This window comes from Lacerta agilis, chromosome 2 (assembly GCF_009819535.1).
Source record: "Lacerta agilis isolate rLacAgi1 chromosome 2, rLacAgi1.pri, whole genome shotgun sequence".
Classification (NCBI taxonomy): domain Eukaryota; kingdom Metazoa; phylum Chordata; class Lepidosauria; order Squamata; family Lacertidae; genus Lacerta; species Lacerta agilis.
Window position 1 is genome coordinate 58026951 of NC_046313.1, and position 14803 is coordinate 58041753.

General features: G+C 43.0%; 1 protein-coding gene across 1 annotated transcript in view; it reads right to left on the reverse strand.

Moving 5' to 3' along the window:
* Window positions 1-14803, reverse strand: part of ADAMTS2 (ADAM metallopeptidase with thrombospondin type 1 motif 2) — a 218852-nt gene that overhangs the window by 2167 nt on the left and 201882 nt on the right. The window contains 8 exon segments of the mRNA XM_033140238.1: window positions 3631-3720; window positions 4833-4962; window positions 7188-7395; window positions 11655-11787; window positions 13322-13478; window positions 14495-14592; window positions 14595-14630; window positions 14633-14656. Of these exon segments, the coding sequence (XP_032996129.1) occupies window positions 3631-3720; window positions 4833-4962; window positions 7188-7395; window positions 11655-11787; window positions 13322-13478; window positions 14495-14592; window positions 14595-14630; window positions 14633-14656 (876 nt within the window).

Below are 14803 nucleotides of genomic sequence, written 5' to 3' on the forward strand. Positions count from 1 at the left end.
TCTATTGGTCTAACACCAGTGTTTCCTGCACCTATTATATACAGGATGAACAGGAGGCAGGTTCTTCCAAACACCTTTGTACAGACAAGGAATTGACAGCGAGATCAAATCCAGGGTCCCTGGGGCATGCACAATACTGCTCAAGATTATGTTCCTGTCACGCATCCCTTTATGTGTTTACTTCTGGAGGACACCCATGCCGCCTTAACATAAGGTAAGCCTGAGTGAAGCAGCTGCATGAGGAAGCAGATTTTGAACTGCTGGAAGTGACGTCATGATTTACAATCCACTGAGAAACTTTCCAGTGCAAACCTCACTGAAATGAACCTTGTTTTGCTCTTGTCCATTTCAATGAAGCCTCCATGGAGTTCACCAGGATGATAGTACCATTTCTTAATTAGTGGGAGGAGTGCTTCAAGCACCAGAACGTATTTGGCCTGCCCTGGTAACACTAGGGCTCAAATGGTAAAAATCCATTTGTAAAGCTCAATGGCCCTTTTACTGCAGGAGCAAGTTCTTCCAGTGAGGGTAACAAGGAGCAGAGAAGCAATGAGTGGTGTTTGTGGAGGAGGGCTTAACCCCAACTTCTATTTCCCTGCTTGAAACCCACCCTCCCAGCAGCATTGGTCCCCCATGAGGTTCCAAATGCACATTTTCAATTCTTCTAAGGGGAAGGGTGCAAGTAACCATGATGTCATTGCAACGTCACAAGGCTATTAGAACAGCACTGCAGGCAGGTATAGCAGTAGCATGTGGGTCAGGCTCTCAACCATATTGCAACATAAAGCATCACCTGATCAAATGCAGACGCATTCACTGATTTTAGAAAGGATACACGGCATCTCTTCATGCATCCTCTACTTAAATAAATTAGAGTATGAGTGTGTTTAGTTGGCAAACATATCAGTCTAGGAAATTTAGAATTGATTAACAAAGAAGACAACTTTAAATTAGTCCCTTTCTACATGAACTATTAGTCCTTTTGTTTTGAGGGCAAGAGAACAATAAAAAGGTGATTATTGTGTTAACTGGTCAGTTCATTATGAACTCAAATCTCTGTTGGGTTAAATTAATAAGGGAGAAAAGGAACTTCCCTAGACTTCTATAAAGATAAGGATAACATGTATTCTTTATATATAAATTCATTCTAAGAAATAGGATTAGAATATTACCAAATTTATAAGAGTAAATCATAGCAAGTATTCCAAACTTAAGTTTGTTGGCTGTTCAATGTAAGAACTTCTTAAAGCATCTTTAGAAAAATGCCTTATTTCAACAACAGTGAAACATTCCCCCAAAACATGCAGATCAAATACAGAGTCACATGAAATAATTGACTCTTGAGATACAGTCAATATACTTCCCATTCATAATTACATTTTATATAAAGAAATCTCCAGAAGGATAGCCATGTTAGTCTGTTGCAGCAAAAACAACAGAATCAGAGTCTTGAACATATTTTTGGGGGGCATAAATGTCTGTCAGCTGCAACCCAGTTGCACACTCAAAAGTTGATGCCACAATAAACCTTAGTCTTTAAGGTGCACTCTTGCATGTTTCTCTTGCAAGTTTGTTTTCCTAAAGCAAAACTGCCAGACCTGCTGAACTTTCATCTTATTTTATTTTGCAGTATGCATGACAGACTGGAAGTATGTCTTCAACTGAGCAGTAAGAAAAAAATAGTCATTTGCACAGTCACTTTGGTACACATTTCAACTGGCCTCATAAAAAAATATTGAAAAGCAAACTGAATTGGCACATCTTTAATAATATGTTAAATACATACAAAACACTAATAAAATATCCCTGATAAACCAAAGTGCATATAGATCTAGTGCACAATGCCCAGATACCTTATTGCACCATTCTCTATAGCCATCCATAGCTTGAAACATCACTCAACAGTTGTCTATTTAAAGGTAACTAACAGTCATGAATAAGTTGATAACAGTTAAACACCAATTATTTTACATAACAGTATTTAGTGCCAGATAACGTGTCTTTGCCTTTTACGTTGCCATGTAAAATTACTAACAGGTTGCAGGCAATCATCATAGTAACAGCAAAATTTAAATATGTGATCACATGATAATGACAATTTTGAAGTGCTACATTGTTAGAAGATTCACAGGACCACCTTCCTAAGGGATATGATTTGGTGGAGAAAGGTAGCAAGCAATTTGCCGTGATCCTCAGGTACTGATATGCGCCTGTTATTTGATGTTTATGTAAGTGGTTTTATGAACAGTGAGTTTTAGATCTTCAGCACAAACACATGCCGAAGCAAATATCTACCAGTTTAAACAGGGTAAGTTGGGCAATGGCCCTTTCTTTTAGGTGGGTAGTGATCTTTTCCTTTCTCATTTACCGACTGTGCAAACGTCCGTCCAGTGTTTTAGCATTCAAGTAAAAACACTGTACATGAATATAAATTCATGGTACCAGTGCACTATTTGTATATTTAAAGCTGGAACTGGTGGTTAATGCCAATGCAATTAAAGTTTAAGGCATTTTTCTAAATGTAGTTTCTTTCTCCCTAAGCAAAATGAAACAAAGCAATAAAAATTGAGGTAATTCTGTCATTGTTCACACTGTTATGTTTGCCAGTTGACACATCTATAGATCACAAACATACACGCGCACGCACACGCACACACACGCACACACAACTGAACCAGTCAAGTCAAACATGCAAATGGTGAAAAAAGACTGATGGATGCAATGATGTTATAAAGAGTTCACTCCTGAACAATTCTTGACATTGCACAGCACGACAATGTCATATTGTCTCAATGATATTGAAATACTGCACACTGCAACCTGTAGCATAGACCACATGTTTTGCCATATTGTTTTTCTATTTGCATTATATGTGTTAAAAAATAATAACAACTTTCTGGCAAAATTGTGTGAAGATTCCCTTGCTGGTTTTGGAAAGGAAAAATATAGGTAGAAGAGCTTCAGTAAAAGCATAGCACAGTAGCAGCATTTGACAGGAATATCAAGAGAGTTTCATCTATCTGTAGTAATAAACTTTTTTCATGGACACAAATGAAAATGTTAAAGCCAGGAATTTAAAAAAAATTGTAAAGCATGAGTCAATAAGCAATGAGACTGTAAAGAACCATGATGGAATGAGCACTTTAATTTGACTACCCTGCAAAAACACTGAAGCTAACTTGTGAGATAGAGGACCTTTAGACAAAAGGAGAACTTTTAGCACTGCAAGGTGTCATTATTGTGATGTGATCACATTCACAATAAGTTCTCGGTTTCACCATCAAACTGAAATCATGAGCCAGTTAAGAGCCTTTTTTCACCATCACCAATCAACAAGCAAACTGATACCAGCTCACTTTTTAGAGGACTTCCAACACACCGAAGAGATCCAACTTCACACATCCAACACCTTCACGATCGCCACTGCAGCAAGTGCTACTCAATCTCCAGAGAAGAAAGACACTGTGCACCAAGGCCCAGCACAGGGGAAAAAAGATTCAGCCCAAGGTAAGACTTGGCAGATTCAAGGAAATTTTCCATATAGGAAGAAGAATAGAGCAGAAGGCAAAGTCCACATTTGATGTGGCATGCATTTAAGGGCAAAGGCAGAGTTATAAATGGGTCTTTTACTTGAAGATATTTTCTGGCTGGGATAATCTGGGTCCGGTCTTGACAGCCATTGTATCATGTAAGTTTTCTTTGATGTATCAGATGAATTTCCTGAAAGAGAACATAGTAAGGGGAAAAAAATATTAGCACATTTGTAAGCTTCTTAATGCACCATTTTGGTTGCATTACCAGAATTAGTAGTGTTAGGGAACTGTCCCCGGCTCAGCGCAGGGTGGTGGAAGGGCTTTCGGGATGTTACAGAGAGCCCCAACCCCACCTGACCAGCTGCACCTCCTCCTCCAGCGAAGGAAGCAGTGATGTATCCAGTGGGGAGGGGCAGGCAGCTCAGAGGCTGGAGAGCAGAGGCTCTGGGGATGTTGGAGAGACCTTGCACTTCCCTCGCCCAGCGGGCGAGAGGGGAGACACACCATTTTCTTCGCCCCAAGTGCGCAGAGGGGTGAAACGCAAAGAGGGGAGGCGGAGATTTCGGATACCAAAACTCTTATGTTGCGGTCACAGCCGGAAGGGGCCACTCCCGGATTCTGCGAGTGACTGAGTACAAGACACGAACTTGTAGCTCTGCACTGTAAATAGTATGCACAATAGAACTGCTAAAAGACAGGACAGAGTTTTGGCTGCTTACTCACGAGCAACCACCCAGCGAACCTTACAAGTAGCTACTACTCGAAGAAAGAAAATAACTTTTGAAAAGCTACAGCAGCAGTACATTATTAGTTTTAAAGAATGTAAGTTTGGGCACCTCTACTCAAATTCATCACACTGGTGAATGTCTGCAGAAAAGTCAAGACAAAACAGAACAAATTTGTGCATCACACAAATGCTTTTTCATGCAGTCTTCCTACCATTTCAAGGATTTGTCACACATACAATTTTGGTTCTCTGATGACTCTACCTCTCTACTGGTGTGGTACACGTTTTCAAACAGGTCCAGGCTGCAACATGTATGCCTAAAAAAGTTGCAGCCTGGACCTGTTTGAAAACGTGTGTACCACACCAGTAAAAAGGTAGTGTCATCAGAGAACCAAAATTGACACCTGCCCCCTTTGTATTTCTTTTGCCAAGCTGAACATGCAGAAGTTAAATGTGCATAAGTTGCAGGCTTACTGTATTCTAAAAATCATTACAAAATTTAATTGTATTACTGGCACAATTGCCATGAAGCATCCACCCCAAATAAACAGAAAAGGGGGATCAACACTCACTGGGGCACAAAGGTAAAATGCACAATCTTCTTGTCTCTGGCTTGTCTTCTTTACAGAAGCCAATAACATTTTCTCTTGTCCTGCACAGAACTTGTCTGTCTTGTGTACCATTACCACAGGTTACAGAGCACTGGAGAGAAAACAGAAACTAGGAGTCAACTTCACTTTTGGTAATTTATCGGCAGCTGGCATTTGTTACAGGTAACATGATTTATATGAAAATGATTATTTATTGTTACTTACCACTGTTCATCGTCATCATCAGTACAACCAAGAACCCTAAACCAAAGTGGACTCTAACTGCTATATATGGTAGTGTTAGATGTTAGATTACAACAAGCCAGCCTTGTATTTCTTTGGAGCAAAGGAGCTCCAATGACCACAGAGAACTTCTTTTCTGCTGTGGACCCACTATGTCCATTGAAATAAAGAGGTAAAGGTAAAGGGACCCCTGACCCTTAGGTCCAGTCGTGTCTGACTCTGAGGTTGCGGCGCTCATTTCGCGTTACTGGCCGAGGGAGCCAGCTACAGCTTCCGGGTCATGTGGCCAACATGACAAAGCCGCTTCTGGTGAACCAGAGCAGCGCACGGAAACGCCGTTTACCTTCCCACCGGAGCAGTACCTATTTATCTACTTGCACTTTTGACGTGCTTTCGAACTGCTAGGTGGGCAGGAGCTGGGACCGAGCAACGGGAGCTCACCCCGTCGCGGGGATTCGAACCGCTGACCCTGATCAGCAAGCCCTAGGCTCTGTGGTTTAACCCACAGCGCCACCCGCTGTATGCATATTTATGTTCTATGTGCATAATGAAACCCACAAGGGGCTCTGACTTAGGGTATTTGCCTGTCTGAAGTGTTTGTAACAATTATGGTAATAATAATAGCAACTGAGTACAGCAAAGGCAGAACTCTGCAGTAAGTTAGCATCCTGAATGGCTGGTCCATGCATCCCCTGCTATGTAGGCTACTGCCCTCAGGGTGGCTCATTGTTCCAGATTGCTTCCCTGACCCCATAACTTGATGTGATCCTCCTCACAGCTTAGCCTTCACCACATGTGCTCTTCTTCAGATTCTGCATTCATTGAACTGATGACAAACATTTGGCTGTTCGTTCCAGCTCCTGGTGTGTGCTTCCACTCATAGTGGTATTCATTTTTTTTACTCAGAGCAGATCCACTGAAATTGATAGACTCAACTTAATTTCAATGGGACTACTCTAAGTAAAATTTGGTTGAATATCACCCCTAGTCTCAGGGATGCGTTTGTAGTCTCTGCTCTCTTGCACTGACTTCTGGTCAGTTTTGCATTCCTGTGATTTGATCATATCATGGGCTTTGATGGCAGGTTGCATGGTCCAGTTCTTGCTCACAAAGCCGCTCCCAGGATTTTGGGACTACGAAGCCTCCCTGGATCCTGACGTGGTGCAAAGTAGTACTGGGAATATCCCCAAAGCTTTCTGCCCCTCACCTGCAACCCAGTTACCTAACATTCTGGGTGTCTGCCAAATACATTTTTTTATAACTGCACTAGAGGCTGCTGCCTTTAAAACTGGCTAAACCCTCTCCCTCTCTTTACACCTCACCCTAAACCCCTCCCCATCATTTCACAGCTTGCCCGTCCTTCCTCCTCCATCTCACAGCTTGTTCTCAAACCCTTCTGCCATAGCTCACCCAACATCTCCATGCTCCCTGTTGCTGCCACCACAGGTGGGTGGGTACGCTTCCACCCTGCCACTACCGCTGGTGGGAGGGCAAAGAAGGGGAGAATGTCTTTCCCACCTTAGTCTCCATCCTTACCCTGCCACCACAGCCAAGCCTTTGTGGGCTTCCTGTTGGTGTTGGTGTGGCGGCCACTGACGGGGGAAGTCCCCCTTCCTCCACCAGTGGCAGAAGCGCTGGCAACAACAGAGGAAGTGCAGCAAGTCTTGCCTGGGCCGCCAGCATTCTCGCTTGCTCCACCTGTCAGCTTACCTGCATTGCCTGCCTTCACCACTGTCCTGCTTTCTTCTACCCACCTGGGTCAGCTGGCAGTGGCAACAGGAAGAACATGGGAGGACCTGCCTGGGGTGCCCACCTGCCTGCCTGCTTACTCCGCCACACCCACACACCCCTGTTTGTCATCACTATGACAGATGAGTGCAAATATAGTATAGGGATGGGCACCCCACTAGATTCTTTTATGGAAGTTAACCAACAAACATGCATCTTGTGCAATCTTGACATTCGATGTTTTTCTCCCCCATGATGTGAAACACTAAGGCTCACAACCAATTCACTAATGCGAACTTGACACCACCCTTATTAATACAGGCACTTCCAAATGTAATTTGAACAACAGAACAAAATCCTGCTTACCTGTGACCATGGGCCTATCCGCCACTGCGCAGGGCAAAGCTCCCGGTTGCAAACCCTCCTGCCCTCTGGGCGATCGCTGTTGCAGTATTTGGCATGGACAGAGCGATTTGTGTTATCGTGCAGTGGTTGGATGCAGCGGACAGAACGTATCTGATATCCTGTTTTCCCACAACTTTTGCTGCAAGGTTCCCAGTCTCCTGTAACCCATCTGGTTCAATGAAAAAGAAGTCCGGGCTGGTGAGTTGACATTGCGCATGTTTAAGTCACACAATAATAATTTGATGCTTGATATTTCTTAATGTCACGGTTTCAGGGCAGCTTCTCTCATCACATCTTGTACACATATCCATGGTGTGCCAATCAGGTAGGATGCACATTTGCAAATCGCATTACATCAGCTGTGAAACCTATAGGCCCTAATCTAAGGTTACCAGATGTCCCCGTTTCCTGGGGACAGTCTGGATTTACAAATCAGTCACCATGCAAAATCCATTGAAACTGAAAAGTGTCCCCGGATTCATTGAAAAAAAAATCTGGTAACCTTACCCTAATCCCCTACCTACATCTGAGAGTTTTTCACAACAGATGTAGGGCACATGGAGTTGGATTCAGACTTGGTCATGCTTAGAGTGGACCAGTTGAAATCAATGGGACAATTTAGTCATGACCAACATAAGCCCCATTGATTTCAGTCAGTCTTCCTCTAAGCATGTCTTAGGAAGGAATTCAAACTCCTGGCAAGGAAACAGAAGGGTCAAATGAAGCTGCTTTCTTGTCTCCTAGACGTGAACATCTGGGGCAGGATTCAACCAATGAGTTCTGTCAGTGGAAGCAGTGTGCAAGGCTTTCCACTTGCACAATACAGCTCCCTCCCTCCCCTAAATTGGCTTGGTTCCAGGGAGATTACACGGGGGTTGGATTGTTCTGTCTGGCAAGTTGAAGGCATGCTATGATGGAATGATTGACACAGCATCGGGCTGCTCAAGCTGAGGAGGAAGAAAAACCTAGTGGGACGTGTCTAAGAATGTTTAATCATGGCACTATATCTGTGTAATGTTGTTGTTTTCATTTGAATAATTAATTGCTTTCTGTCACTGCATTTAGTCTTATCTATCCAAGTTATTAATTTTGTTCCATTCTTGAATTATGACAGTTGAAGGAAACAACAAAAACATTCTATGCTAGGAGCTTCACTGATCCTCTTCAAAACTTTGTAGTTTTTTTAAACTGTAGGTTACAAAGCATTTTGATGGCTCTCCCTCTTCCTAGTTTGACATCTTTAAACTTTTAACTTTTGCCAAAAATTAAAATTAAAATTAAACGTAAGGCTTCTAATGCTCATCATGGAAACTTCACACGGTCACAAAAATACTGAGCCATTAAACCAACAGATATTATTACATAAGCACAAAAGATACAAGATCTCATTATGCACCCTAACAGTGATCTGAATTATTGTGCTAGATCCCTCCCCAAGAAATGTTTGTTTGTTTGTTTTGCCTGTGGCAGCTTCACTGGATTTACAGGAAAAGAATTTCCTTCTAGGCTCCGTAACAACAGCTATTTGTAATGTTCTAAATAATTCATGTGGAAACCAGCAGGGGGATAAACCACTAAAACAAGTGTTGCTGGTAGATGCTGGCATAGGAGCAGCATAATTCTTAGAGATGAATTTGCTGCTTTGGATACGCCGGCAATTCAGCAATCAACCAAGGAACCGCATGAAAAAGAATGAGGGCCACAGTAATGCAGTTTGTCCTGCCATTATAAAGCTTTCAGAGCAATCTTATGTGTTTCTCTCAGGAGCAGTGCTAAAGTCCTTCTAAATCTTTACTGTACTATGCTAATGAATAGAATATTAACCTCTGTACTTTCTGGATTTTTCAAAATTCAGTAGACACCATGATGCAAAGGGAGTTTTAAGTCTGACAGGGATGCCCGCTTGCAACTCCCAGTAGGGTTAAAAGGAGTTTCATTCATCACCCCGCTCTTGCCGAGAGCCAGCCTTGGTGACACAGAGGGTGGCAATTATGTCCTAAAGATGCAAACATTAAAAACTCCAGCATTGCAAACCTCTGGCCCCAAAGCTTTGCCAAGGAAACAGTGGGAAATGTAACAAAGTGCATTAGAGAGTCAGGCTCAGGCTCCATCTAGCCCAGTTTCCTGTATCCGAAAAAGTATAAGAGCACGCACAGTTCAAGAACAGACTGAGGTCTGGGTGAACGGGAGCACCCACTGTAGATGGTGCTCACACCCCTCCTAATCATTTAGGGCCAAACTAGCTAATAGCTACTTCTCTGTCTCCCTGGGAAGGCCTAGAAGGTGCCCTCTCAGACCTTAAATTCAGGTAAAATGAACATGTTGTGGGGAGGGACCGGGATCACAGTGGAGGTGCCACCCCCAACCTACACATGTTCCTTTAAAGACCTTCAAATGAATGTCCATGCTTTGGGACCTTCTTTCCTACAGGCTTTTCTCCTAGGACCCTGCCCGCATAGCCCTGTCCTTGGTAACTGCTGTGAGCTCCCACTGGTGTGCAAAGGAAAGAGGGCACTGCACAGAATGTTCCAGAGCTTGCACTGGCTTCCTGCTGTCTACTAGACAAAACGGAAGGTTATCTTTATGAAATGTATAATGACTTGGATATTATTTACCTGCGGGAACAGTATTAGGTCTGTCGACCTCAGAAGTAGGTCCCACCATGTTCCATGGGACATTCTGAACCATACCACAAGCACATATAGGTGGGGCATTCAGCCACATTTTATTCATAGTAGACCCACTGACCTTAGTTAGGTTGATTGATTTCATTGTCCGATTCAACTAACAAGTGCCGCCACTAGCAGAAGCCAACCCAAAGAATCCTGCTAGTGCAAGGGGGCTTTCCCCCCACACTCCTCCCCATGCACCCCCCAAAATTGGCTTGGGCAGGGGTAGGGAGAACCATACACTGAGCAGTGCACCGGCGGAGGAGAGGGGGGAATTGTTTCCATCTGGCAAGCTAAAAGGTGTGGACTGGCAGAATGACTGCCCCTCAATGAGGCCAAACTTAGATTCACAAAATGTTTAGGGTATGCGTCCCCCCAGAAAAAAAAGCACTGTCTATATCACTACGTTGAATTCCTCACAATGGATCTACTCTGAGTAAAATTTTTACTGAATACCACCCATAGAGATATTTATCAATGCTTTTTATCACTACAGAGGAACTCCTGTCCTTTGCTTACTTACCAAAGTCAGAGTCATTTTTAGAAGCGCTGTAAAGACTACCTTTTCTGAGCAGGCATTTGAGGGCCAGCCAAAGAGCATACGACACTTTTAATTAATTTTATTTATATTCTGTTGTTACTTGCTACAAGCTATGCATTATGGATGCATTAGAAACTTAAACAGAGAAATAAAATAAGATCCCAACTCCTTTCAGCCTAGTGATTTGGGACAGAATTGCCAGAATGCAGGCTGGAGCTATCTTTGCCCATCCATTCCCCTTTTCTGTTAATTTGGCTACTCACTTTCAAAATCCCGCAACAATAACTAAAATAAAGCTCTTGATCAGTGTACACCCACAAAATAATTATACAGCTTTCTAACGGCTAAAGGATGAACAGGCTCCCTCCCTATTTGTGCGTAAACACAATAATGGCATGATTAGTTGTGTGAGACATGAATGGGGATGCAAATGTGAAAGCACATTGGAATCTGCTCCCTATTTAAAGCAACAGAGTGCAGAATTACTGCATTCTCAGATGGGTGTGCCCTTGGATGCGCATCTGAGAGTGTGATGGAATTATGCTCATTGTTCTCTATCCAACAAGTGATAATGATCCATAATACTGTTTATACATTCTTAAATTGCATGCGGGTATGCACTTCTTTAGGTGGATAGGGCCAAACAGTATCTCATCCATCCTAATCCAAGCCATTAAAAATTAATATCTTTCCCCCCCCCCCAAAAAAAACCAAACCCTGTAATAAGAATAAAAGCATGAAATTGGAAAATATCATAATTGCTTAAACAGTTATTTTTGCAAGCCAAGAATACCTACTTTCCACCCACTCCCCAACAAACCCACATCTTTAAAAGCTAGGCTGTGAGTTTTATTGGTGTTTCAATTAGGACTAGTCTTTGACATTTTCTGCAATAACAGCCCATAATGGGTATGCAATGCATAAAACAGAAATTACCCCCGCTGCCGCCGCCACCCCCCCAAATCAAAATCTACTTTGGAATTGGGGAATCATTAATTTTTAGGAAATTTTCCCCCGCAACAAGCTAAATCTGGGAATTACATTACATCATTGCATAACTCTGTTTGGGCAATATTCTACACACCACGGCTAGAAAGCAGTTCTAACCTAAAGCAGCCACAAAGGAAGGGAGTGGAGAGGTCATTTGAGGCTAGTTCCAGGCACTTCTTGATTATTATGCAACAGTGATGAGTTATTCCAGTAGAGAGAAATGCTTACATTGGCTGGGAACATTCCTGGAGATTACACACTCTGCGAATGGGCTTTGGTTTCTGGATGGACTCACAGTAACTGCGATGAACCATCTTGTGGTCAGTCTTCCTCCGACAACCATATTTTGTAAACTGATGACCTGAGGAAAGAGACTTTCTGTTATCTTCAGCATTCCACACAACTCAGAATGCCCTGAAGCCTGCCATGAGACCTATAAAGCTAGGGGTAAAATGTGAGTTTCTCTGTTTTGCAGGGTGGCCTGATTCAGATGCTTATTTACCACCCTCAGAGATGACCCATGGGAATGTGGGGAGCTGCTAGTAGGACTGCCTTGTGGCTGGAATCCTGTGGACAAACGAATGTCATGAACTCTACGGGTTTGTTTCACTTCCTGCATCAGTTCATACAAGCATTTTCATGTAACCCCAAGCCTAGTGGCAGCTTGTAGGGTTCCCACACACAATCCTGGGGGGAGTGTGGGGGGTGGGACAAAGTTTCTGAACTGTGCCAGAGACCCCATACTTACAAAGATGTGGGATCTTCCAGTGTACTTGCTACCTTCTACCTGGCAGCATGTGGGAAAACGTTACGGTTTGGTAGAGTCAGGGCTGGCCCAAGACATTTTGGCACCTGAGGGCAAATCACCAAATGCTGCCCCACCCCCAGCCCACAAGGGGAAAACAGGGGAGTGAAGATCTACATCAGGAACAAGGTAGGGAATAAAGATCAACATTGGGAACAGGGTGGGAGGAGACCAGGAGTGTCTCCTTTTCACCAAAAGGCCACTATGTAGGGAGTAGGGGGACCACTGCTGAAGAGTTGGCAGATCCAGTCTCCAAGGAGCACATTGCAGCTGTTGCTGGCACCTCAGAAAAAGGCAATGTATTCCCCGGAGGCCCATTACCTAATAGGTGGGGCAGCCCTGGTAAGAGTGGAGTGAGAGAGCTTGAGGCAGGTCCTAAATTGCACAGCAGATAGAATTCTGGAAGCCAGGAAATGAATGAACAGGCCCTGATCTAGATGCATACATTTTCCAGAAGCAGGTGGCAGAACCCACTAGCAGTTATCCATGGCTCAATCTTCTATGAGCTACAATGTACATTCTCTGCTGGAATGCTTATACATTAAAACATGTTGCCAGCAATCATTCATTTATATTCTCTCAGTTATTGAATGGAGTTGTCCTCATGCATTCAACCTGCTATCTGCTTTCTAAATGTGCAATACAGTATGAATAATGAGCAGCAATAAATAGCCTGTCTAGAGAGTGTTTCTAGACCTGCATTTTCATGCTATTCATTCATTCACCCACCCACCCATTAAATCACAACTGAGGACGTTCAGGTACAATTACTCTTTGATTTAGTTTACATGTACAAATTTGTCATTAGTGATTTTGGAATCAAATGGGCTGCAAAGGGTGGATAATTCATTACAGGTATCACCTCAAACATGGGACTTTTCAGTGAAGGCCTTTCATATGTTCTGCTGTTGATTTACATCTGCATATATGAACACAAATAATTACATAATAAAGTCCTATGCACGTATACCTGGAAAACAGTCCTATTGAGTTCAGTGGGACTTTCTTCCAGGTAAGTGTGCATAGGACTGCCCCCTAAGTAACCCTCAGAAAGCTATGCATATTCATCAGTTTAGCACCCTTTCTTTACCTCCTCCACAGGGTTTTGAGCACTGTGACCACTTTTTCAAAGCCCACTCAAACGTTACTGAATCTTCCAGAACATTGTTGTTGTCAACATTCAAAGAGTCTTCATGGATCATGTACTTGTACGTCAGTGTAATCTTGACGTTACCATGAGGAATTGCCTGGTCAGACAAATAAGGCATACATTTTCAGCAAGGTCATTTGGAACACCACAGAGGCATTTTGAAAACAGATTAAAAGCATGAAAAATAGGACAGGGGTTTTTTCTTTTTCCCAGTCCAGGTGTGGGATTGACCTTCAGGGTCCTGTAGGCCTATTCTTGATATATACAACTTTTAATGACAACTGGAGACTACACTCATGTGTCTCTTCTCACAGAATTTGCAAGTATGGTTTACTACAAGGATGGGCAGGATTAGACCAAGAGACTGTCCACTACTGTTCCTGTGGAGAGACACTCAAAAACTGTAGAGCCAGGGTAGCCATGTGTGGTGCCTTCCAGATGTTGGATCACAACTCCAAATACCTTTGGCCTGCTGCCTTGGCTGATGGAAGCTGTAGCCCAACAACATCCAAAGGGCACCGCATCAGCTGCCACAGCTGTAGAGAATTTGTTTATTTATTGCGGGTACAATTAAAACAATTTAAAGTAAATGCAATAATAACAACACACACCCACACACCCAATTAAAGACAGATTGGAGAAATAAAAGATTGTTTCCTGGCACTACAAGGACAATGAGGTAGGTACAAGGCAAACCTCTTGGAGTAGAGAAAGAAGAGGAGGTATTGTCCTTTCGGGTCTTAGTATAGTTCCACTTCTCTTCCTCCAGAAAATGCTCAATAAATCCTCCCAGCCAGGGTAGTAGTTTTGCCTGGGCAACAGCCAGACTCTGGCTCACTCTTATGGCTCTCCAGCCTTTCTCTAGGTATATCTGCCCTGGAAGCTGCATTGTTCTTCTCCTGCTACCTACTTCTCCTTGCAAGTAAGTCAGCTTGTCTGTTTTTTTTTGGACATCTACATCTGAAACCCCTACACACAGATGTAGCAATATATACGTTTTACCATTAAATATGTCCTTGATTCTTAAAACAGATGTCCTAACAGATGCAATCCATAAAATACTGTACGTATGACTCAGTCTAATCTAGACACTCTCATCTCCAAGTTACTTACCAGAACGGTGATTCCATTACGTAAGGGGCCCATAGTTTGCACCAATTCCCTATCCTCATCGTTCCGATACTCCCATTCTACGCCCATGTTAACAAACACTTGGAGTCTGGCACGTAGTTCTCTTCGTTCAAAATAATTTCCCTGTTTCTCGGTTCTTGATAGCTAGAAATAACAGGACAAATATAACATCTTCAAGAGACTTCAGTTCACTCTCTCTTTCTCTGCCCTCCCTCTTTTTCTGAGACTGGAAGGCTTCAGCAAGAGGTCTGTCTGCTTGCTTTATTTATTAGATGTATTTAGAGAACTTAT